Source organism: Pholcus phalangioides, unplaced genomic scaffold, assembly GCF_987345545.1.
Source record: "Pholcus phalangioides strain wild (caught in Gottingen) unplaced genomic scaffold, Ppha-v1.0 ptg000009l_1, whole genome shotgun sequence".
NCBI lineage: Eukaryota > Metazoa > Arthropoda > Arachnida > Araneae > Pholcidae > Pholcus > Pholcus phalangioides.
Genome location: NW_028301602.1, coordinates 35,354,766 through 35,381,766, shown reverse-complemented (window position 1 = coordinate 35,381,766; position 27,001 = coordinate 35,354,766). Strand labels below are relative to the sequence as shown.

At 36.9% G+C, this 27,001-nt stretch overlaps 1 protein-coding gene across 1 annotated transcript in view; it reads right to left on the bottom strand.

The window, feature by feature from the left end:
• Positions 1 to 27,001, bottom strand: part of LOC149082971 (tyrosine-protein kinase receptor-like) — a 185,669-nt gene that overhangs the window by 4,371 nt on the left and 154,297 nt on the right. The window contains exons 25-29 of the mRNA XM_089236778.1: positions 14,830 to 14,931; positions 6,608 to 6,742; positions 5,641 to 5,731; positions 5,376 to 5,486; positions 978 to 1,349 (exon numbers count right to left, since the gene is read on the bottom strand). Of these exons, the coding sequence (XP_089092904.1) occupies positions 978 to 1,349; positions 5,376 to 5,486; positions 5,641 to 5,731; positions 6,608 to 6,742; positions 14,830 to 14,931 (811 nt within the window). The remainder of the gene's footprint in view (positions 1 to 977; positions 1,350 to 5,375; positions 5,487 to 5,640; positions 5,732 to 6,607; positions 6,743 to 14,829; positions 14,932 to 27,001) is intronic.

Genomic DNA, 27,001 nt, shown 5'->3' with positions numbered 1-27,001 from the left:
TGAAAATTATTATTTTATTTCCTATCATAGGGAAGATTATTATAAATTTTCTATCACATGAAGAAGACTATCATAGGGAGAGCCAAAGAAGAGAAGGAAGAGTAAAGGCTGAAACACAATACACACACACACTGACGTGACGTGATTATCATGTAATGTCAGAGAAGTTGGGATTTCTGATTCGTGGAAAACTTGTGACGTGGAAATTATGTTACGTGCAATTACCACTTCACAGAATTTAAACGAATCAGAATTCACAATGTTTCCGACATTACGTGAAATCACGTCACGTCACAGCAGTGTGTTTCAGCTTTTACTTTTCTATGTCCAAAGACATCAGGAAACAAAATTTGGGAGCTCATTGGCCTACATTTGTTCAAGAGAAGGGAAGATGTGAAATGTGCTCCATTAGAGAGGTACAGTCCAAACGTCACTCAAAATGTTCATTTCGAAGTGTATTTCTCTGTTGTAATGAAAAAAAAACTGTTTTTTTTTTCAGAAGTATCATCTCGAGTAGTGTAAATATATGTGTTTGAATTTTTTTCCCTTACATTTTATCCATATTTCAATTGGCATTTCTGAGTATCAGCTGCATAATTAATCACTATATAAAACACTGTAAAAAATATTTTACTCTTTCCTTGGGTTATTTTGCGCTGAAATTTATCTAATTATGTGAAAATACAATTAAAAAGTTACTGATAAATTAATTCAGGATATAAAGGGGGACCTCTTCTGATTAATTTAATGTCTATTCATTTCAAGAATGCTCAGCATTTAAATTGTGTTTCATTTCGCTCAAACGCATAATTCGTTGATACGGATATAATGAAGTTCGCTCATAACGAACAGTTTCGCTATTTTTTCCGACTCCGTTATAAGCGTGTTCGACTGTATGTTGATGTAACTGGTGGCTTTATAGCTCTTTTTCGTAGTTGTTGTTACGTGAGAATAGCTTTGTGTTACGTGACACTCACCTGAGTGTAACCACCGGATTTTGTCTTGAATATTCCGCTGGTCGATGGTTTGGGTCCGTTCGGTTCGAGTTGTTGTTGTTGCTGCTGCTGCTGCTTTTCATTAACAGCATTTGTTTGTTTCTTGGTTGCGTTCTGTTTCGAGTCGCTGTTCATGAAATTCGTTTCCCAAGTCGATGGTGGTTTCGAGGACGGCGAGGCGATGTCGCCGTTTCGACGGTCTGTCATCTCGAGAAGCTGGTCAGCCGATCCGAGACTCGGACTCGATTGCAAGTCGGAGCGCTCCGTGGTCAAGCTGTAAGTGGAATGCGGCGTTGGAATCATGTAATCTTCTGACCCTGGTGAGAGTAAAGAACTCGGGTCCGGCCGTTGAACCTGCGGAGGAAATGGATGTTATTCTCTCTGCAGTGGTGCTGCATTTAGGGCATTTGACATTTTCACTTCTAAATAAGGGAGACAGATGACAGCACCAGTAAAACACGAAACGAGCATATTTTTGATAGCATAAATACGTTAGAGTCTCGCTTGTACACACACAACGCGTAAACAATTCATTAAAAAAATTCCAGAGAATATTTACGTGGTGCATGTACGGTTGAGTAGTAGTGCTGGCGCTGTATTGTGCATTATTTATGGAATGATCCTCGTATATTGGTTGACATGATATTTTTTCATTGTGAAGGAGGGGGAAATTACAAACAAAGTTCACATTCCTAGATGTATAAGAGTTTATCAGGCAACATTTGATAGTAATATTTTTTATGTAAAAAAAATTATTTTCTTAGAGAAACGAATTTCCGTTTTTTTTTTCTAATTCTTTTTTTCAGCTACTATGCACGTGGTTAGCACTGACAGTTGTATTAATTTAAATTTCAATAGAAATTGTAATTCGCCGTAATAATTTGTAATAATCCTTCAAAAAGTTCGAAGATACGAATTTCACTTTTTTGAAAAAAAAACTTGTTCATCACATAATCCACACATGCAAATATCATTTACAAGTAATGCCCCATTTTAGGGAATGGAAGAAGTATTTGGTCACATGTTTTTTTACAGAGAAAAATATGTGTGTTGATTGTTCCACAGGAATTTGATTTTTCTTTGTTTATTAAATCATCGTTGAGTATTCGTATAAATACACTCATGTCCATAAAATAAGGATAATTCAGAATCACACGGAAATCGAAATCTAAAGTAAAAATTTCACCTGTAGAATTATCACACACATCTGCAAGAATGATATGCAAATTTCAGGAAGCCACCAGATGATGCCGATAGTACGTCACAATGACGAGAGTGTAAGAGGGGGGGGGGTATATAAGGAATGGTGGCAAAGAAGTAAAATTGTTCCCAAGAGTTCTGTAAGGCGCTCAGTGCCATAAGCGAATAGTTATGACACAGAGGACGCATGTGGATGATTTTTTACGTGATAGAATTATCGGCCGCCTGGAATGTGGGCGTACTCAGATGGAAGTATCCGAGGAACTTGGAATTGCCCAAAGTGTCATCTCTAGGCTTTGGCAACGATTCCAAGATAACGGAAATGTCAGTAGACGTTACAGTACAGGTCGCCCCCGAGTTACAACGCCGAATGAAGACCGGTATTTGGCAGTAACTGCCAAAAGAAGCAGACGGAGCACAGCATCCGACCTGTCTCGTCAGCTATCTGCAGCCACGGGTACCACAGTTTCAAGGCAAACCGTGTACAGACGTTTGGGAGATATTGGTCTATACGCTCGCAGGCCTGTCAGATGTGTTCCACTCACGGCAACTCACTGTCGGCAGCGATTAGCCTGGAGTAGAGAACATGCAATGTGGACATCGTCACAGTGGGCTTGTGTGATGTTTTCCGACGAGTCCAGATTTAGCTTGCAGTCTGATTCACGTCGGACTTTCATATGGAGAATGCCAGGTACCCGTTACCACCAAGACAACATCATGGAACGACACCGTTACGGTGGTGCAACATTGCTCGTTTCGGGTGGAATTATACTGGGTTCCAGAACAGATCTGCATGTTCAAACCGGAACCATGAAAGCCCAAATTTATCGGGACATCATTCTGGAACAACATGTACGTTTGTTTAGGGGTGCCATGGGCGCAGAATTTGTGTTTATGGATGACAACGCCCGTCCTCACCGAGCAAACATCGTAAACGAATGCCTTGAATCTGAGGATATAACCCGTATGGAATGGCCAGCATTCTCACCTGACTTGAATCCGGTACAGCATGTGTGGGCATGCTTGGCCGACGAGTTGCAGCCCGTCAACCACCTCCTACATGTGTACCGGAACTTCGGAGAGCATTGCTTGCTGAGTGGAGTGATCTTCCCCAAGATCAGATCGATAATTTGATACTCAGCATGCCTAGGCGTTGTACGGACTGTATTTCATCACATGGGAGACATACAATGTATTAACCATCATGCCAACCATGTAATAGTAAGTTTTTGTAAAAGAGATATTTTTTACAATTGCTCCAGGGAGCAAAAATCGTAGTTTTTATGAATGGTATCATACATACACCATCGTTTTTGTTCTTTATCTTTTGTTTAATAAATGGGCTTTAAGAATAAGTAACGTTTGTTTTGTTTCTGAATATTTATTTGCCGGAACTGGCATTATCCTTAAGTTATGGACATGAGTGTATATATTTTCTTAAATACTATATTTCTCTCTCAACCTCTCAGAGGAAAAAAAACGCGCGCAGAAAACGGGCAGCGGTACTTAATCCACATCAAGAAATCGAGATATTTTTCTAACGTATAAAAGTTTATTAAAGTGAAGAATGTATTGCTGTATTGTTGAAAAAAATGTTTCATATACGCAAGATTTTTCAGCCTCACAGTATCAAAGTTGGCTAGTTATTTGGCGGAACGCAGTTGAAATCGACGTCCCTCATGATATTTTGCTATCTTCTTAACCAATATCTACTTGCTGACTCCTCTAGTGCAGTAGTTCTCAACCATTCGAAGCCTGCGGCCCAGTTGATTTGATTCTGTTAATAGAGTGTACATTAGATCAGTGGTTTTGACCTATGGTCCGGGACCCCCGCGGGGTCCATGGGTACCCTGTAAGGGGTCCGCGAATCACTTTCATTTACTATTATTACATGAAGGATACATAGTATTACGAAATTTAATTTATTACGTCATTTTTTACGATATTCAAATTCATAAAAACAATACACATGGGATTTTATGGAGAGGTCGCGTGGAAATTGATCTTCTCTTCAGGGAAGGGGAAGTTCGTGGTGCCTAGACCTTCACATCATAAAGGTTGGAAAACACTGCACTAGAGATTAATGAGAAGTAAATGAGAAAAATTGAAAATAGCGAGTCACTCACTGTTCACTTTGACCAATGTCAGTTTCCGGTTGAGAAACACTGCTCTAGTAGAACTACAAATGTAAGCTTTGTAATTACGCAACTTTGACGGGGGATACTACTATGATAGTGATAGTGATAGGAACCGAGAGACACCCAGGCTCTGTCACACTCGGTGATATAGGCACATTGTCCCTGGGGACTCGGATGCCTCCGGGGAACCTAACCATTTATTGAGCTTGAGAAAGATATATTACATACATGGGCAGGTGCCATTACGCACCTCGCCAGTAAAAAAGTATAAAATTTATGATCGATTTTGAATGAAATCAATCATGAAATGGTGATTCATGTAAATAAATCACAATTATAAATCACAGGTTATTATAAATCATGAAATCACCATAATAATCGTCATATAATCGAGGATAGTTCTTGATAAAATTTGATTCTCTTCAGGGATTTTTATTGAATCAGTAACTATATCACATCAATGAAAGCTGTCAATCTGCTGCTGGGTTGATCTAATCGCTGCACCGTGGGGTTTGATTTGGTCCAAAGTCATTCGTGAGTAATTGCTGCCTGTATCCAGTTTTTCGATAAGCCCGCGTGGATCAAACTATTCTCGACTACTCAGGCTCCTCTTCTCTAAACAGATGTACGAGATCGCTGTCTGGGTGTAGTTGACGTCGGATTCTAGTGGATCTCCTAACTGGCATAGGTGACTCTCTAATTGGTTCTGACTCCTGGACTGTAGCTCTGATATCCTCAGGGTGCTACTATAGAAAGCGGACCAGTTTACGTATTTTACTTTTCGAATCTTCCCGCTTCAGGATGCACTCAAGCCAAAGTATTCGCAGATGTTCAGCTGGCTCTCTGAAGTGGAAAGCCGTTGTATAGGGCATAGAGTTGCGTAGTGAAGAGGCGTGCCTATGGCCGAACATGCACATTTATCACTGGGGATTGATTTGAACCTATGAAGGTTAGCCGGAAACGGACCATGGCCCGTTACGAACATTAAATACGTTTCATTTGCGTTTTGGGATACTACTATGGGTTGATGAAAGCTTTTTACCTGTAAGCAAGCGCTGTTTTCTTCATCGCTAGGTCTCATTACGGTAGCGTCTCTTTCCATCGATGGCGGCCGATTGAACACTGGCAGAGGAGCATTTATAACATCAGGATCCTAAAACAAACAGAACATAGTCCGCCATTTACAGTGAAATCGCATTTAAATGTCACACCAGGATCACTTGATTCATCAAACAACCTAAGCATTTGCATTTCCCTTCTCAAAATATCACCGAAATATGGCCCAACCAATTGAGCGTTAAACTTACTTGCAAACAGTATCCAAGTCTCTCGATTATAGTTATAAAATTTGGTCTCTCGTTCGGTATCGGGTGCCAGCATTGCATCATGATGTGATACCTGGAAGAAGCCATTAAAAAAAAAAGGTGCAGAATTATTAATGAAATTTGCGTTTTGACAGGAAACGCCCAAGACAAAACTGCGGTCAAACTCGGTTATAAAAATTTAATGACCCCCTGGTTATAACGTCAATAATTAGCGATCTGGGCTAATCCCCATACAGAAAAATGTTAATGAATCTTGTTTATAACTTCGATGAAATGCCACAAACTCGGATATAACAACACATTTTTCATTTTCTGGCGTTTTTAACAAGTTCGGGGCTCCGAAGTGCCTCCGGTGCTTGTACATGGGACATTACTGTATCCGTATTTTCCCGCAATTTCGCCTTTTCCGACTCTTTCCATTGAAAAAAATATCCCGTTTTCTCTCGGTTTTTTTTTTTCGACGAAATTTATTTTAATTACTAACCTTTACTAGAATCAGAGATGAAGATATTTTGCACAATTCTACTTGCGTAAAAATTAACATGACTATAAACATTCACCCAACTTATTTATCATGTTAATTTTCTCCCCGTGAAATGCAGTTTAAATCACTTTCTAGTACAGTATTTCTCGCCAAAGATTGTTCGTTAGTCATGTTTGGCGATTTCTCTGACTGACAATAATGCTTTTCTGCTAGAATTAGTGATTTCTCGTATCTCAGACCCCAATTACTCGTTTTCTATCTATCAAATATGGTCACAAATCATAATGAAATTCAGCAATACAGTTTTTCACAGCCTATGATTGCATCCGATTTCATTTTATGCCAAAGAAAGGGCCCGAAATCGACCATTTCGATTATAACGACAAAAATTCACGGAATCTCTGATGCCGTTACAATCAAGTTTGAGCATATTACGAAATATAAATGAGCATAATATCAACTTACACAGGACTCGGGCAGTTTGTCGGCGGTTCGAGTCGTCCTCCTGAAGTTATCAACTGCATAACCTCTTGGTTACCACGTCCAGGATACGGCATATATCCCATCGAAATTACTTCCCAAAGTAATACTCCGAAAGACCTACGATGAAAGAGAAACATCTTCAAAGAAATATCTTGAAACCAACATTTACGACCTGCCATTAAATTTTTAATCAGTGCGACAAGTGCGTAATGAACACGTGAATACGAAGACGCGCATTCACATTTAACACATCTTCCATGTATTCATTGGTGAATAACTTATTCGTAGAAATTCAAACCACCACCCCCACTCCTTGAATTTCTAGTAAATATCCATTCGCCTCCCGGTAACGGATTCTTAATTGCCATTTCCCCGGCTGCTGACACAGTTAATGAAGCCACGCACTTTCCTAGTCGACGTCCAGAGTTAACACTTGACTTCACCTGGTTCAATTTATCTGTGCCAAAATGCTTTTCCGTATGATGGGAGGGGGGGGGGGTTCAGGGTAAATAACATACATCGAAAGTGCGTAAGATGATTAACCCTCTCTCTGTCTCTCTTTCCCGGATGTAATCTCCATATCTCCCATCGTGTAAAACTCATACGCCCTGAGGCAGTAAATATTTTGACCGTCTTCAGTCTGCGTGTTGGACAACAGAGTTCAATTTATCAGCTCTGTAACTTCCGTCCGTGCAATGTTCGAATTCCATCGATCAACAAACGCGATCTCATTAATTATTTCGGAATTGGAGCATTAATTTCGGAGAAATAGCAGATGACCGAACACACATTCGGCTATAACGCCGTGGTTGTAACGACACCTCGTTTATGGCATCAATAATTAGCGGCCCAATGATTCCCGTAGATCTTTTCGATTCTCATAGAGCAGCTCAACCTTTTCAGTTCTTGGGCCAGAGATACACGGTATTTCTGCCCAGAGCCGCCCTTGGAGGTGTGTGACAGATGTTTTCACACCGGCCCCGCATATTGAGGGACCCCCCGAACTTATGATAATAATTTTTTTTATCAATTCTGGAATTATTTCTTTCAGAAATATCGAAATTTTCATCAATACTGAAGTTATTTCTTTTTTTAAAAAAACTCGATTTGCCCGTATTTTTTTTTATGTAGGAGATATGATCAGCCTACGCATTTATCGAGTTGTGATATGTTGATACTCGATAATTTTCTCGCCAAGTTGACATATTTTTTCAGTGATAATTATGTCCACGTCAGTTATGGAAACCCATTAAACCGCAGTCATGATGTGGGGTAATCAGTTTTTGTCTCCAAAACTTGGCGGAAAAAACTATATGGTTATATAATTATTTTCGTAGGTTTTTCTATCAAATTTCACTTTTTTCTCTCTCGTCACATGGAGCTAATTCAATACAGCTGCTATATATATATATATAGACATGTATCACGCGTTGGCGATTCAAAAAAAAAAAAAAAAAGGATTTGGCTCCTACCGGGCTAAATTAATTTTTTCCAATCATGTTGTTTTAATGATCGGAAATCAGCAAAACCACATGATCTAAATTCGTACAGAGATTATCCGAGCTGAATTAATTCGCCAAAATTGTTTTGATGACCAATGAGCAATTTCAGAAACGGCTGTCCGTCTGGAAAAAATTCAAAATGCCAATTTCAAAATTTTTAGAGTTTTTTTCTTAGTTTGATGACTATTGCAACACTGTGTTCAGTTGGAATGAATCGAAATTGTGTACCATTCGATATGAATGATAGAAATACGAACTGAAACATGAACGATGTATCTGAGTTTTTCTAATTGGAAGTACGCCTCTAGGATCAACAGTTCGCCAGTAAAATGCGGCAGGGGAAACTAAGTAATCATCATTGTAAATATTGATTATCAAGTTGCAATTTGTAGTACTTTTTTACGGATCCAGTATAGATTAATTGGATAATTCGAACTTTTTTTGCTGTCCCCTTGGGCTACGAATTAACAAAGTTCGACTACTACACCGTACATGCACCTCGTGCACATTCCTCTACGGGATTTCCAACGAATTGGTATACGCCGGAATGTGCGCGTACTTGTAGTGAACCTAACGTGAAGTTTGTTTCTGCTTTTTTTTTTTTAAATCATGTTCGACTATAGTATATGATTGCATCCGCCATCAACGGAACTTTGATTATCGAGTCTAGACGTGCCAAGGACGCTATAATATCAATTTAGTTTTCGATTCTTAGATCATGATTTATCATAATTATTCCGTTGATTTATATACTCCTGTAATTGGACTTGTTATTCTGTTATACAAATTTATATAGATATATATACACATATGCATATTTAATAAAATTCCGGATGCACCCATCTTTCGGGAACGCTTCGATATCTCCTTGAGATGAGAAGCCGGGTGTGTCCTGTCCTTCAATGTTCAATATGATTGCACCTGATTATATTTTTGATACCTAAATGGTTTTAAAATCGCCAACCTTGGTTATAACGATAAAATGTCATGAAATCTTCGATGCCGTTATAACCGAGTTAAACAGTAGGCCTATTTACATTCCACTTTTGTACTGAGAATTCTGAAATATCCGTCCGATTTATAGAAGGAAAAAAGTAACAATAAAATGTTTTATTATATTTTCCCCGAAAAGAGTAAGTTATCCTCACTTATTCTTACGCTATTTGCGTTGTATTTATCGAAGATCTTTCGACCAACCTTGGGAGTTCTTTAGATGAAGAGGATTATAGTTTCCTGAAATAGCGGAGAATTGGATTTCCGTGACTTGAATATACGACTCGAATTTTCTCTTTTCATATTTCTTTGTTTCCCCCCCTTAGGACTTGAGGAACATGGATGGTCGTCTAGGTCACTAATTCGATTTTCAAGACGTTTCCCGAGATTAATACCATCTAAATGGGTTAAATCGTGTCAAATGGAACAGGTAATGGAACTAAAAACCTTTCAGTCAGAATCGATAGTTATTAAGCTGAGAGAGCAGTTCGATGATGAGACAATTGACAACGCGTCCACGTACCGGATGGGATTATTTATCAATTCATTTACTGTACGGTGAGGAACAAAAAAAAAAAATTATATGCTACGGATAATGTCGAAGTCTGGAAGATTCCGGATTGGGGTAAGCTTCGGACACTGGGACAAACACGCTCCCTATATCTCAATACTTTTCGAATAACTTTAAATGAAACTTTTTATGATAAATAAAATGAATTTAAAACGGATGAAAGACTGTATTTTTTGCATCGATGAGATAGAAATTCGAATTTTTATTGGGAAAAGCAACGTTTTCTCTTATCATTTTTTACCTGCGCGGAACTTTTCCTCTGTGCGGGCCTGATACTATGCCTTGTTATACACCAGCGGCGTATTAAGTGATTTTTCGTGCATGCTCGTGCACGCTCTCACCTTATAGAGAGAGAACATTGTTAAAAAAAACAACTATTGCATGCGTTTGACTTGTGAAAATTCGCATATTCGGGGCATATTTTAAAATTTGAAGCATACATTTTATTCGTTAACTGTATGGTGTGGTTAATAATTATAAGGTTTTATTGGGCAGTTTTTTCTTTCTCTCTATCTCTCTTTCTTTTCTTTTTTAAATACACAGGTTATTAAATACAAGTATATTTTAATATGTGATTTGATCTGAGAACATTCTGCACACGACTGTTTCGAGCACCAAAAATATGGTGCTGTACCCCACTTCTATCGAGGATCATAAAATTACGCGAAACTATACCTCACAAGGAAAGGATGGCAGCGTTTCACCCTCAAAAGATTATGAAAAGTTTTAATGAAATTCATCTCACCCAGAAACAGATAAAAAATAAAAATTAAAAAAAATCCCCCCCCGGCAGCGGTGTGCAATCATTAAAGCCGCAGAAAATTATTAAAACTGACAACAGTTGGCAGCTCATCGCCTCTCGTGCTTCTTGACGATATCTATAGAAAAAACTTCTTTTCATTTTCTTTTCCTTTCTTCCCTCCAGCTTCTCTGTTTTAGAAAACCCATTATTTCCATTTTCTTCTTCTTTTTCTGTCTGTGTTGTATTTGATCACTTGTCATTTGAATGACGTCACTTTAACACTCCAGGGCTGCGGGATTTTTAAATTCATTCTTGGTCTCCATTGACGTTCCGAATATTTATTATTTGCATTTTTTGAGTGACCCACAATAATTCCCCCCTGATTTTTATAAATTTTTGTCCATTTAAAGTGAGTAGAATCAGTGGTAGTTTTTTAAAAGTTTTTGACGACGTTACCTTGGGACTCTTTCCTTGTCAGTGTTTTGAATTTTGTGTTTTTACGTCGTAGCACATATAAAATTGTAGTTGAACTTTTCCCGCGGTACACTGGCATCAAGACATTTACAAATTCACAATTTAAATGATTTAATTACAATAATTAATAATTAATATAAACACAACAACCTATCACTATTTTCAGTAAAAAGATGATGAAAATTCTGAAAATAAAACTTCTACTCATCTTACCGGTCAATCAGTTATCTGAGCTTTCGAGAAAACATCGAAATATCACGTGTTACTATCACTCTGGACACATCATAGGACGTAGTTGCTAATAGCAGAAACTTCGGGCATCCACTTTGATTTCGGAATTCAAGGGCAAAGAAGTTCCTCTGAAGGTTAGAAATTAGAACCTCCCACGCAAATTTTAATTTTCGTAAAAGTACAATAGTTACGAACGATATTGAGAAGACACCAACGAATAAGGCAAATACACGAAAAATAATTAAAATGATATTAATATAATAATAAATAATAATATAAATAATATTTCGTGTATTGGCCTTATTCGTTGGTGTCTTCTCAATATTCTTGGGCAAAGTTGACCAACTCTTCTAAGTTGCGAACGACCTCAAAGTAATTATTTGTGATACAAGCGTTTTTGAGATTCCTCCGTATGTTATGGCCGAGAATAATTTCGCAGCAGGCCGGGACGCATCTCCAAAAATGTACATGCCTGACCGGCAGAAGTTTGTCATGGGACAAGTTTGTCGCATGAGCTTAGAATCACCCTGTATAAGTTATTTCGTATCTACTTATACTGAGAAAATACTATAAAAATTTTAATTATTAAAATGGTTATAATATTATAACCATTGTGTTATTCAAGTTGTGAAACATCTCGTGTGTACTAATGAATAAATAGACATAATGTACATGAATATGACCTACTACGAACTCGGCAAAGCTGTCGCAAAACGTCTCGAATTATTCCTCTGTCTAGCAGCAAATTCTACGATAACACGAGCTGTCCTCATCCCTGTGGCCGCTGACCCAACTCGACGCGTTCCTCATACAACTCCCAACAAAAGCTGGAGTTAGGTTCGGAAGTCATTGCCGCAGCTGTTATTGTGCGACCCGAATGCACAATCCATTAACGATAAGCCTTAATATGCGGGGATTTGCAAACTACTGCAGTATTAGATATTTCACACAAACATAGTGTCTCTCTCTACTGACGTGGGTTTCCATTCAAGCCCTCGAGATAAAGCTCGAATCTTCCTGTTTGAAAGCACCGAGTTAGTACTACGATAACACCTCTTTCTTTTGAAAATTACATCAAAGATCCAAGTTGACTCTAGTTACGGGGGCGGAACATTTGACAGCGAATATAATTCGCCTCGAGCCATTATTTGGCGATAATATCATCATAAACACTATCAGTTTACAAACGTTCCCAAGGTCAAATTTGATTTCACGGAGTCGTAGACTATCTTAGGAATGAAGGATTCAAAACTCATTAATTTTCGAGTGGATTTATTTTGATCGGTGATTCGGAATATTTTCTATTTGAACACGGATTTATTTTTTGCCTTGTAACTCATGAGTTTTCTTGGAAATTCGTGGCTTCATTACATCCTTATCCGGCCGTAGTAACGACTATAAAACACCCTACGACGTTTCTCAAAAGAATCCGAAAACTTCAAAGGATTCTTTGGGACTAGGAATTTCCAACGCTAAAAGTAAACACGAGAGGCAAAATGTTTTATTTACGTAGACGAAATTCCGATACATTCTTATGTATAAGACCTAGTTCGGAGAATCTGTTTATGAATTGGCATTGCGCCTCATGAAAAAAGGGCTTCCTTTGATGTTTTCGCCAAATCATACAGAGCGTGTTTGAATCACTTTTATCCTTTTATGCACACTTTTGCCAACAGTTCAAATATTTCAACAATTTATATGCAGTTATTCCGTGAGAAAAGTCACTTCCCTTAGATCGACATTCGCTGTGCACAAAACTCGTGTCACACGATTGCTTAACATAGTACTTACGCACACGCTTTTTTTGCAACAAATTTCAGTGACTTGCAGTTGAACTATCAGAAATAAATCTCAAAAAACTGGTATCATCGTTTTCACGTGGGAAATGAAGGAAAATAAAGTGAGAGAAGAACAGAGTTTTCTGTTTTTTCACGTCTCCACACAGCTAATCTTTCTCTAGGCATGCCATACCATACGTTTTTTTAAATCGTCAAACCGCATCGACGAACAGAAGATTAAAAAGATGATGCTGAGGTCAGGGGGAAAAAAAGACAATTCGATTTTTCAGGACTGCCGATAAAGCATCCCAGAGGAAGGGAGAGAGAGAGAGAGTTCGAATGTATTTCCTTCATTTATACAGGGCCGTGCTATTTCGTCCCTGATCGTCAAGGGGTTAATAATTGAAAGTTTACATCATCTAGTAGTACGTGGTTTCCTAAAATTTATTGTTCCATCACCCTCTTCTTCAATTTCTTTGTCTGATTCCCCCCCCCCCCCAACTGAAGGCAACCTATAAGATCCTTTCTGAACTTATAGTTCCAACTACCCTCCTGGACAATCACCCATCACCTCCAGTGGGTGGTATATACAGCGTAGTCCAACCCCTTGGGGTAAAAGGCGTATATCCCTCTTGGGACAGAGCCTGGGTCACGACAACTGGTCCTACAGTGGGTGGTATTGCCCACTTTGAGGAAAAACTGGCCTAGTACAGTCGACGTTCGATTTTACGAGAACCTCCAATTTACCAACACGCTCTTTTCTTACGAACTAGTCCACTGTCTCGAACAGCATTCTATAGAGCTAATGTTAAAATCCGCTCCATTTTATGAACTCTCATTTCTATCAACTCTATGTTTCACGAACTTCGTTTTTCTCTCGCTATTTTTTTTTTTCGACTACGAATGTATTTTATTTGTGACCGAAGACTATGTAGATTTCGGTTCTTTACAGTCCTTTTGCAATCAAAAGGATTGAAGTTATTTTCCTGACTTATTAATTTCATAATTTTATGATTAAAAATATAAATATTCATCTCTCACATTTGTTATTTCTAACGTTTTTTTCCACGAAATACATTTTAGTCCACTGCAGGTTTGAGTAGCGCTTCATTTCCCACCATTTGCAGTTTTTCAGTGATTTCAGTGTCAAATTGGCATTTTTGCTTAATTTTGGCATCCTGTTTGGTGAAAATAGCTGATTTCACATATTTTCCCGTGTTTGTAATACAATATCTCCGTATTTTGTTTTTCAAAGAAATGGGGTCAATTAATATGGCAGGATGTTAATATTGGCTAACCACATTTCATCGAGAAAAATACGGGACGTCAGTGAGGAACTTGCGAAATGTTGACGAAATTGTCATTTATAGCTAAATCCTGACGTCCCCAAGAAAAGTATAGTTTGTCGGGAGATAAAAGGCGAAACTACAGAAAATTTGCAGTGAAATAAAATTTTGTTTAAAGAAAAGAAGTAAATCATGACGGATATAAGTTTAATATTTTTATGAACCAATTTCCGCCACGATGTGTTAGTTAAAATAACTAATCAAAAAATTTCATCGAAAAAACGGGACATACAATCAAATAAAAAGAAGCCAAAAATACGGGTCATATAGCCACTCTATGCCTAAACATTTTCATAATTCATTTCACTAATGAACTTTGACGTTCACTTTTTTACATGCTTTCCTGGTTGAATTCTTTTCAGATTTTTCCGCACCAGAGACGCCTTGCGGACATTGTCAGTCTTCTAAATTCTCCCTAATCCTTTCGTTAAGATGTCCCCACTGTTGTTAAGCTGTCTGATGAATAATTACTGCTGCAGGGCATCTCAGAGCATCGAAGTTACGTTACGTCACTGAAAAATATCTTATTCAGTATTTGATAAAACGAAAATAGAAACTAATGCTTACCATACATCGGTTTTCGAGGTGAATATACCGTCCAGGAAAGCTTCAGGTGGCATCCATTTCACTGGGAGCATAGCTTTTCCGCCTTTTCTGTAATAATCAGACCTAAGAGAAAATTAGCTAAATTTTAACGGAAAACACATCGACGTTCGTATATAACATCCGAATAAAACTGCACTCGAACGGTATTTAAATCTGACCGCGTTTCGACTAACTCTCTATGGTACGGTATATATTTGAATATACCTTTGTAAATATACCGTCAAAAGACCCATAAATTATACTGATTTATTCCCTCTCTTTTTTCCTTTTTTGTACGTATATTAAAAAGTATATCTTTTTGCGCTGCATGTTGTTGCATACACAGTGACCAAAAAATTTGGAACACACCTCACTCAAATTAGCACGTGCGCTGACGCAATAAGAGCTATATCATAAGACACGTAATATATATATACATATATGTGTGTGTGTGTGTGTGTGTGTGTGAAGAATCTAGTGATATGAAGATATATAGAGTAAAGAAATAGCTAAAACCGCTTTTTTAAATGGCAAAAGCGCTAATGCTGCCCACTTGTTCTGTATCTATATATTTTCAAACATTGTATTTCTTCAATATTTTTTACTCATTTCTATTCCATTTTTTTTCTCGTCCAGTGTGTTTTTGAGAAGGCAGGCGTCGGGGAACAAAGGTTGTCATTTTTAGTGGGATCAGGCATAGCCACCCTTCAGAAACGCCTACCATTTTTCGAACCATATATGAGGTCCCTCCTCGATGACGACCCACTGCATAGGTTTTATTTCAATCTTGCATAAATTCCATTTCGCATTTTTTTAAATAATTACCTTTTGTTTGTATATATCACACAATATACATATATATATATATCGCAACACATTATACATTCAAGACAAGTGTATATGTCACGGTAAAAGTGATAAATCCGGTTATTATGTATAATCGTGGAACATTTTGGTAAGTTTGATAAGTTTCTCTAAATTTATCAATTTCACAGGCGGCTATTTACAGCATCCAAGCGTCGTTGGTAAATTTAATAAGTAATAATCACGGCAATTATGCATAATACCCAAGCATCGCGTCCTTAGTAAGCATGATAAATCGTACTATATGATATAAGCCTACATGATATCATGTAGGGTATATCATATAGTATGAATATTGCATCATTACATCGGGGTACGATCGTAAAATTTTCTATCATCATATTGGAGTACGATCGTAAAATTTGGTATCATTATATAGAGGTCAGATTATATTCATTACACATACTAGATTCATTTGGATTTTTTTTAGTATTTATCAAGCTCACCAAATACACTAAGGTAATACGCATAATCACAGATAAAGGCAATAAATTTCGAGTATTTATCAGACTTACAAATACTTGGTTATTATGCTATTATACATATTCTCCAGTAAAAGTGATAAATTTATCAAACTTACCAAGATGTTTGGTAAGTATGCATAATTACCGGTTATTATGTATAATAACCGATTTATATAAATATATCACATTTATCATAGTATATCACCATCAAAGAAGAGAGAAGACAAAAAAAGAGGAAACAGAAAGCACAAAATGACAAACATGACGGTAATACATACACTACGACCGCCAAGGAACAATAATCATTACATTCAGTACATAATAATGTAAAAAAGTCAATTGTAATCTCCCCCAAAAACTCACAGACCCCTCTGAAACCTCTCTAACAACTCCTATCCTAGACACAAATCAGCTGTACGTGTCATAATTTTGTCTTAATTAAGAATAACAGAGCTAAGCACAAAAATCGTCAGATTTCCGACTCAAGCACAATCTGTTGTCCAAATCTTAAGTTGGAAACTGCAATTATGTGAAGGGGATTTATTTATTTATTTTCTCTAGATGCATTCAAAAAAAACATACGAGAAAAATGAATGATATTTATTTTATTCAACTCTTCACAAAAAAGCCTCGAAATTCGCCATTTTTATTTTTTCAATACACATTTCCACTTGCAAATTTCCTATTCTGGTAATGCCATATTCAAATTAATTTCCTCATTTCCTTAAAAATATATATATATATAAAACATGGTGATTTTCTCATTTTATTCCCCCCGTGAGCTTTATTCCAGATTCGTGTATTCATTGTTATTCTAATGTTCAAAACGCAATAAAGAACGGGAAAAAGTCGGTAAATGAATTCCGGAAAACCCTTCAAAAACGCATAATAAGCAGGAAGGAGGAAGGGGAGGGTGTGAAAGAGCACTTTTTCATTTGCAAAACATCATCGATCTTTTTTTTTTGTCGTCGTCGACGACTTATGAAATGCAATCCTTTACAAAAGATCTCGCGAGAGTATGTGAGAGAGAGATAGGATTTATGTATTTGTATCTTTTTTTTTTTATCCGCTATTTTGAGATAGATTCTGGCATTCCTAGGCACCATCAAGATTTGTTCGGAATTGAGCACGGTCATGCATACATATGAGGAGTCGGAATGGATTCTGACTTTTCACTTAAAATACGGATATCCCACCGCCATCGTAAATTCACGTTCCGAAACGAAATTCCAAGTCGTGTTCGATGGTTTATGAAGGACTTCGTTCTAGTTGCGTTTGCATTTCACGTAGTCGCCAAAGAATTATATCGATCTGGAATTATCGTAATAAATTTTATAACTTATAAGATAATCATAATAATACGAATACGCAGCTGCTTTTTTTTATTGTTATGTCGTCTTTTATGTTCGAATTTATTGGGATGCGGAATGTTCTGCAAAGAGCGTACAATGTCCAACATGTGTGCATATGGGGGCACACGTGCATTCTCGTCACGAAGTTTTCTTTTTATGAGGAATAAAAAGTTAGTTTGAGTGGTGACCTTTATTACCCTTGAGGTCATTTATTGCCATTTTGCCCACCGAAGGGTAGCGTCTTAGGATTTGTCATGGAAGAAGGTTCCAGCTGGCATTTTATTAATCGTGAATATTTGGCTTCAAATGAGATTCGTAGCTGAATCGGATGAAAAGTTAGCCACATTGACACGACGTTGGCGACATTGGTGGACAGACTCGTTCAGAAATTGGAGAATAGAAACGAATTTAGTGAGATTTGAGAATGGAAAACGATTTGGTGAAATTTCAGAACAGAAAATAATCTGGTTAATTGAAGAATATAAACCGATTTCGCGAGAAGAATGGGAACAAATTTGATGAGATTTCAGAATGGAAACCGATTTCGAGAGACTAATGAATAAAATCTATTCTGAAGAGATTGTAAAGTGGAAACCAATTTGGGGAGATTTTAGAATAGAAACCAATTTGGTAAGATTTGAGAATGAAAACCAATTTTGCGAGATTGTGGGCTGGATACCAAATTGATTAGATTGCAGCATAGGTACCAATTCGATGAGGTTGAAAAGTGGAAACCTATTTGGCGAGATTTTAGAATAGAAAATAATTTGATTAGTTGGAGAATGGAACCCGATTTCGCGAGACTGATGAATAGAAACCAATTTGAAGAGATTGTAGTTTGGAAACCAATTTAGTAGCGAGATTGGAGATAGAAACCGATTTGGTAAGATTGGTGAACAGATACTCACTTTTCACCGAATGAAATTTTTCTTCGCGATTTGACGCAATGGCGACCGGCAGCAGGAATCCATGTCCAAAAACCTAACTATTATGCGTTTTTCGGGTACTGGTGTGCGTGACAAGTCTTCCGTGGGTGCTGCCATCTATCATCCGAATAACAATAATAATGGATGCATTTTTTTTTAATACTAGGATTTTGCTGCTCAATGTGACGAGCTCAGCTTCAGCAGACCAACAAAGAACGACATTAGCAATCGATGCTCGCTAAGCCACCACCTCTCGCATGCTTCATCGATCACAAACCGGTATATCGACATCGGGGTCAATTTATCACCGTTTTACTCCGTTTTCAAGGGTAAGTTACGAAGGAAATGTGCATGTGTACCTAATAGTCTACATGCGTCTAACGTCTTGTCAGTGAAGCTAGTGATGCCATTTAAATTTCGAATTGTGTGCGAAGTGTAATGTTGACTATTCATATTGTTGTACAGTATGTGGAGGGACAACAAGGAAGATCGGCTCGAATTTGAAAACTACAAAGAACTAACTTCAGTCATCTATAGTGGGAAGCTAGCAACAATCCGTCATGGGGAGGGGGGAGGGGGTTGGAATCTACCTTATTATTTGCACCAGAAAAGTGCCGTGAAACTAATCCTGGATGGGAGCTCAACTTGAGAGGAGGAGGAAGCCTATGAAGGCTTTCATGAATGGAATTCATTCCTTGATTAAAAAAACTCTAACAAAGCTTAGATCATTTACTTATTTGGTTTCATTCGGAAGTTCAAAGCATACATTTTCGAATGAGAAAAGAAAAAATTAATCCCGTCCACGCTCAAAATTCATAAATCAGATGGATTTAATATATTGTATTAAACTTCTAATAGAGATTATTCTCGAAAGTAAGATAAACAATACATCTCCTTGTTTTTCTTTTGAGAAAAATGTATAACGCATCGATGATTTATGATGGTTTATAACGAAATTGCTGCTGCTCCGTAAACAAAGAATCAGCTCGATCATTCATTCGCTGTATACCTGTAACATGTATACACTTGGATCGATGATATTCTCCTGAGAGGAGGGTTTCATTTTTCGAGAGTGCGCCGAACTTATAGTAGTACTTGTGAGAGACTCTTGATGATGCCATGATCCAGAAAATCTATCGATTTGGCATCGATTTCCACCGAAATTCTCCAGTTTTTCGTACCTCCCTCTTTCTTTCTTTCTAACAACATCTCTCTTATGATGTTTGAAGAAAAACGCTACGAACGTTTGCGGATAATATACAAGAATAAGTGATGAAAATTTGAGTTCTTTTGAATTATAATTACGGCTTTCCGCAAAATGAATTACATTTTTTTTGTGATTACTGAACATGATGTTCATGTCAAAAGTGTTCAAGCATTCAACAATACATCCTGCTGCTACTTGTCGTACACGGAAATCATAAAAAAATTCCTCTGGAAAATTTCTTACGAATTGGTACATGCTGGAATGCAAGTTCTGAGTATAAACGTGATCCTAACAAATTTAAGTTTCCATAGTCATGAGTTTTCTTGTTCTAAACGTGTTGCCATCTGTCTTCCGTATTTTGAAGTGAAAATGGCAAGTACTATAATTTTCATATTATGTAAATATAACGTTGAAGATCTGCGCTGCTTACTTTCTGCGTAGAGACTTATCCAATGGGAGAAAGGCTCGCATTTGCGACTCGGGCGGTGAGATTCGATCAATTTCCGGCGGCTGCAAAACTGAAAAAATCAGTGTAATCGGTCTTACTCCTAAATGCCTATATTTCGAGAATTATGCGATTCAGATAAGCGTTGATAGTGTGTGTGGTCCGATTTTTTTTTAGACAAAACCAACGATAATTCATGGGAATGCTCCTTGAAGTTCGAGTACTAGAATGATTACACTGTTATACCATGAAAACACGTTAGAGTTTGGCCACTTTGCAAGACTGAGTTAATTCACCCTGTTTGGAGTGAATTCATTCTAATATATTTACCTTATGTTAGTTATCTATAGTCTTATTTAAAAGGGAAATAAGAATAACTGGGGGGTATATTTAAGAACCAAGAACATGATAGACACGTTATTCCCAGGAGATCTTTACGATCTGTCCAGGGAATTTGTCAATGTGTTAGTAGCCATCCATGCCCGAACCGGGATTCAAACCCAGACTTCCACAGTCCGAAGCTAGTTCCCTAACCACTGAACTGCCAGGTGGTAAGTTCATTGAAAAACCATTTTAAGTAAACATTATTTAGTCTCTAGGCTATACAAAAAAACGACATTCGTCATACTGGATATGTGGGTGTGAACAAGATAGAGAGAGAGAGAGAGGGAGAGAGACGCATACGTCTAAAGTAATAAAAATTATTCCATCATTTGTTCATGGTATCGTTCCCAATTTATACCCTGCACTCTTTCATCCAATTAAAGTAAATAAATCCCCGCCCCCGCCAAAAAAATGTGCTTATTTTCCATTAAAATCCACTTTTTTTTCCGAATTCAAAGCTGTTTAAACATGAAAAAACTGTTTTTTAATAATTACAAGCCAACATCGAGGGAAAATAAAGTGGAAACAAATACGTTTTTTGTTCGATATCATTTTTGTAGAGCCTTTAATCCCTGTTTCATTTCATTAACTTCTCTCATGACAAGTTGATAATATTGTTTGGTATGTAATGAGTTTTTCCTAGAGAAGTAAATGAGGAAAAATGGGAACAAATAATTTATAAAATAAAAGGCGACGAAAGAAGGCACGTCATAGGGAGTGTAAACATTAATTTATTTTCTGTATAGATATTCAGGTGGAAATTTCTCTTTATGAATGTCAAATTACGTGATAGCTTATGTGACAGGTGAAAAATTAAAGAAAAATGCATATTTGGGCACATTGGTTTTGTAAAAATAATGAATATATACAGAAGTTTTTTTTGTTTTTTGTCATAACTGCCACGATATTTGACAGAAAAATTCTTTTTATAAATAGATATATAAATAATCCTAATGATATAAAAAATCCTAATGATATAAATAATTAGTTTCATAAATAGATCATGAAATTACTAATATTATAAGAACATATATATGAGAGACTTGATGAAAGAAATTTGATAGCACTACGGTATTCACTGCATTTCATGCTGAAATTTTTCCGTATATAGATTCACTAGTAATAATTTAACCTACTGCTTCGTATGCAGCGTAGGGTCAGCAAATTTGTATCGGCAATTCCATGCTGATTTTACGGCAGTCACCTGTTCACTTCATAGGTGAGTCACCCATGGATGTCATTGGAGTCATCACCTATCGACGTCATTAAAAAGTCACCCTTGGATGTCATTGGAGTCGTCACCTATCGACGTCATTAGAAAGTCACCCATGGGTGTCATTGGAGTCGTCATCTATGGATGTCATTGGAGTCGTCATCTATGGATGTCATTGGAGTCGTCATCTATGGATGTCATTGGAGTCGTCATCTATGGATGTCATTGGAGTCGTCATCTATGGATGTCATTGGAGTCGTCATCTATGGATGTCATTGGAGTCGTCATCTATGGATGTCATTGGAGTCGTCATCTATGGATGTCATTGGAGTCGTCATCTATGGATGTCATTGGAGTCGTCACGTAGCGACGTCATCTGAACGTCACCTCTGCACATCATAGAAGAGTCATCTATGGACGTCATTAAAACGCCACAGAATGGACGTCATAGAATCTTCACTATTGGACTATTATTTATTTCTTAATATAACTTGACATTATTTCTTTCAATAAATTTTGAAATTATTTACTTCGAAAAGTCTTTAAATTTTTTTGTTTCTATAAGTCTTAAAATTATTTCTTACAATCTTGAAATTATTCAATTTTCAATTATGCCTCAATATAATTCTCAGTGTTTGTGTCGTCTGATCGCTTAAACAAATCATTTTTTTTTTTTTAAATTGATCGTCTTTTAATGTTTTTAGCCATTGTTTAAAAATAGTCAGCGGGCCACGATAAAAAAGCTCCACATGTGGCCTGTGGGCCATACGTTAAAGGCCTCCGGCCTACAGAAAGCTTCCGTTAAACTTCATAGGACCGTTTATACTAGGAGGTATGGACCCATACCTTTGTCGTATTTTTTCAAGAATAATAATTATGTAAATAATGGTCTTCGCGTAATGAGAGTGTTTCGGAGTATTAAAATAAAATATATTAGTTTTTCCTGGAAGTTCAGTGTTGTGTGTATAGCTACACGAAGAAACAGAAATAGATCATCACTCATTTCCAGGAACAGGGGGGAGGGAGAGATGCAATAGCTTTCACAAACCACTGTGTAATAGGGTCATTTGATACAGTTAAAGATTACATAATTAGCTATTCATCAGTGTTAATGAGCTCTTTTTGTTTTTTGATTGCCTTTTCGTGCCGTGATTATTCCTTTTTTGTTACAGAAATGATACACGAAGTTGATTTATTGGAAAACCATTAACCTTGATCTTTTAACCCATATATTTCAGTTTAGTTTGAGCTAAACAGAAAGGTCACATCGTTGTTTTCCATTTTTGATCTCATCTTTCATTTACATAGCTATGCAAAACAGAAAGGGATCGAGACAGGCTCGAAAAGCCATTGAAATAGGCTTGAAATATTAATAAATATCACTTAAAAAAATGTCAATTGAAACTGGTTCCTTTTTAGCATTTTTTAGATTTTCTTTTTAACACTAGAGTGCACGAAAATTTCGAAACACCTAAAGGTCCTAGAACGGTGGGTAGCTGTCATTTTGACCGCAATATAGGGGGGAAAATCCAATCTAAATTATTTTTCTTTTTTACCGAAACTTCTTGAAACATTATCTATTCAGTATCTGCAATAAGACCTTGTCAATGTACCAATTTTTTTGAAATTTTGGATGAAAGGTCTTGTAATGACAAAGGCTGTCGTGCTACTTTAAAAAGAGATTAGACTACGGGGGTTTTTTTTAGCTTTTGCAATTCGTGGCACCATTTCCGCTTGGCAGTCCGCTGACAAGGTTTGAAATATAATACGCTTGAGGGATTTTCGAAGAGATTGCATGTGAAAAAACTGTGAGCAAGGTAAAATGCATACATAAGACAGCTTTTCGGTATGAATTCGGTATGAAAACATCAACGACACTCATTAGTAGAACAATAAAATTTCATAATTTCTGGCAGGAATTTCCTTTGTCCGCCATTTTAATTTTGTATGTAAATGGTACTCAAGACCTTTATTTTCTCTGCTTGCCAACTGTGTAATTATATTTTTGCTCCGTTGAAAACATTATATGTTAATGACTCCCCACATGATACAGCAGGGCCCCCATGCTGGGATCTTTGGTGGGGGCCATTGGAATATATATACAGGATGATTCAGAAAAGATGGGAAAAACTTTAAGAGGTGACAGTACACACCAATACAAACAATTGTCATCAAAGAATGCATGGGTCTAACATGAAACGCATACGCTTTATCACGTTTCGAAACGGCAGCTCCGCAAACGTTAAAACGACATTCCTGTTGAAATTTATCGGGAGAAAACTAACACCACACACATGCATGCAAATATAACCTAGGGAAGAAGAAGAAACTGTAAGCAGGCATGCATTTTACACCCTGTGAAATGCATGTCTGCGTTTTCAGTATTACTAAAGTGCGCCATTATCCCGTATCCAGCGCGCCTACCAACTGTTGGTGGTTGAATGGTTTTTCACGCTGGAATAGCTTCACGGAACTTTCGTCCTTGCCTTTTATTAACTGTGACGCAGATTTACATACGGTTTCTTTTTCTTTCCAGGTTACATTTGCATGCACGCGGTGTTCTTTTTCTCCCGATAAATTTCAACAGGAATGCCGTTTTAACGTTTGTGGAGCGGCCGTTTCGAAACGCACTGGGGCGTTTGCGTTTCATGTCAGACCCCGCATTCTTTGATGACAATTGCTTGTATTGGTGTGCTAACACTCCCTTAAAGCTTTTCTTATCTTTTCTGAATCACCCTGTATATCCTTTGTAGTGAATTTATTGTGTGAAGAAACAAAAAATGGTAAGGATCGTCTATTCCCTGGGTAAAACCGTAAAAAATGAAGATTCCTCATTTCGACATCGTAACAGCAAATGCAGTGCGGTAAAACTGCAAAGATCCATTGGAACGCTTAATGAATTGAATAACGTACGACGACGAGCTTCAAAAGTGTACCTTTGAATGGTGCATATTGGTACTGGAGAGAAGCAAAACCCTATGATAGTAGAACATCTGTTTTCGCTCTCTTTCTTTCCCCTTGATATTAATGTTCGCATAAAAAGACGCCATTTTTCAGCCTTCAATAAACTCAACAAAAACTCTTCATAATTCTCTTCGCGCCAATATTAGGCAACAGGAACCTTCCAGAACAAGCTTTACGATTCTTGCGAGATCTTTACACTTCTCTTGGCCCAATGATATCGAGAAATCACTGGACCTGCCGCCAGACATGCCAAGTTTGTCGTTAATTTGGCGAGATTTGCAAAGATATGCCTAATTTTTATTTTTTATGTAAGATAATGACTATTCGCAGATGGGTATGACACAATAAGTGATAAATAAGAACTATTCACATAATTTTCATAACAATAGTACTGAATTTTACAATTAATATCTTCTGAATATTTAATGATTGAATATCTGAACAATTCATTCATTTTATATTCATAATGATTTATCTTGAATAATTATGAATATTTAATATATTGATATAAAGATTAAATGCCAATATTTTTTTGCCCTAAATCAGCAAAGTACTCTCGAACACTTGCGAAAACATTCTCATAGAAATATATATATATATAATATATATAAGTTTCCTGATTGGACCGAATAGATACAGAATAAAAATGATTCAGTGAAATTTCTATCATGTCCTAATTTTTCTCCGCGCACACACACTATTGATAATTTAATATATATTGTAGAATGTAGTAGAAATTTGGAGTTTTTTGTGCAGTGATTTGTATTGGTACCATTGTCAATACCAACATTGTCCAATTTATCGTCAGGAACAGAACACTGGCCGTTTAGTAGTATAGAGATAATATCTCAAGATCGTTCCTTGCGCAGCAGTAATGATAGATGATTTAGATTTCGTTGTCTATAATCACAGACCTCATCAAGTTCTCCTGTAGAAAACTCCCCGAATCCCCCTAGAGAGGTCCAACCAGAGGAGTAATCAACAATCACAAACTACACCAAGATTGTGTGGGACATTCTAGGAAGACTAATTGCGTACCAATTACCACCTCCATAGATGGCCCAAATGGTGGAAATTTCTCCTTTTGCAGGAGTTGGAACAATATCTCTCAATCCCTCTCATTGAAACCATCATCAATTCCATGTCTCGCAGTTGTGGATAATTGCTGTATACCAGAGGAAATAAATTACCCGATTCGGTGAGTTATCAGTCAAAAAATGACTTTATACAGTGTTCTCAAGTCCTAGGCCTTTATTTCATCAACCGTTCGTCGTAGAGGTATGGTTCTGATTTAAAAAATGCTCAAAATATATTCAGGAATCACCCTGTATCAGTTTCTAGAGTAAAAAAAAAAAAATCTACATTTTTATACGGTGCCCCTCCCTGTCTTCTTACATTCAATTAAAAAGTTGCAGCCCTGTCTCTTCTGAGTCCAATAAAAAAAATTTTTTTTACGTTTCTAAGTGCAATCTTCACTGAAGTATTGGCATTAAAAAAATCGGAGAAAATGTGGGAAAGAACAGCAACTCTTTTCCTTGATTTATGCTGTTCTTACCGCACTTTTCTCTGATTTTCAATTCAAATATCTCCGCGAATATGACAATCAGAACGCTGGGATTTTTTTGTTGGCCTCAAAAAAAATAGGGCAACAACTTTATAATTGGAAATTGGAGGACAGAAGGGGCTATACAAAAAAAAAATTTATTTGATTTTTTCCACTTTGTGAAACACTATATTTTTACTCTTGAAACTGGCACAAAAAGATTTATGAGCAACCAACTTGCCTTGGTAAAATCTAGGTTTTACCACTCTTCGGGCTTTTACCGTAACATGTACATGTCACTTTCCACTCCTGTATACGAGATTTAAAAAAACAAAACAAAATTTAAAAATGTGTTTAGATAGTGCTATCTTCATTTAACTTTGTTTATCTCGTAGCTGATGCCCTCTATAGTAAGAGTGCTGAAAATTACGAGTTTTTAATTCAAATATATCGACGAATATTTCACTTGAAAACATAAGTTTCTTGTTTAACTCATTAAATGCAGAAGTTAAATGCATTTAATGAGTTAAACAAGAAATTTATGCTGAAGCTTATATTTTAATGCGCATATAACTCTCAATGAGAAATCCATCATGCTTTTTGAATCCTTTTTCCTACTTGGAAGTACAGGGTGTTCGATAAATTCTTAAATAGTTTGAAAATTCATAAAAATTTGAAAGAATTTTTTTTTTATGCAGTTTGCGTAAAATTTATTCTCACAAAGGTTTTTTTATACAGAAAAAAAATTCCAAAAGAGAGCGCTGCATGAAAGCAAATCGCTGTTAATATGTA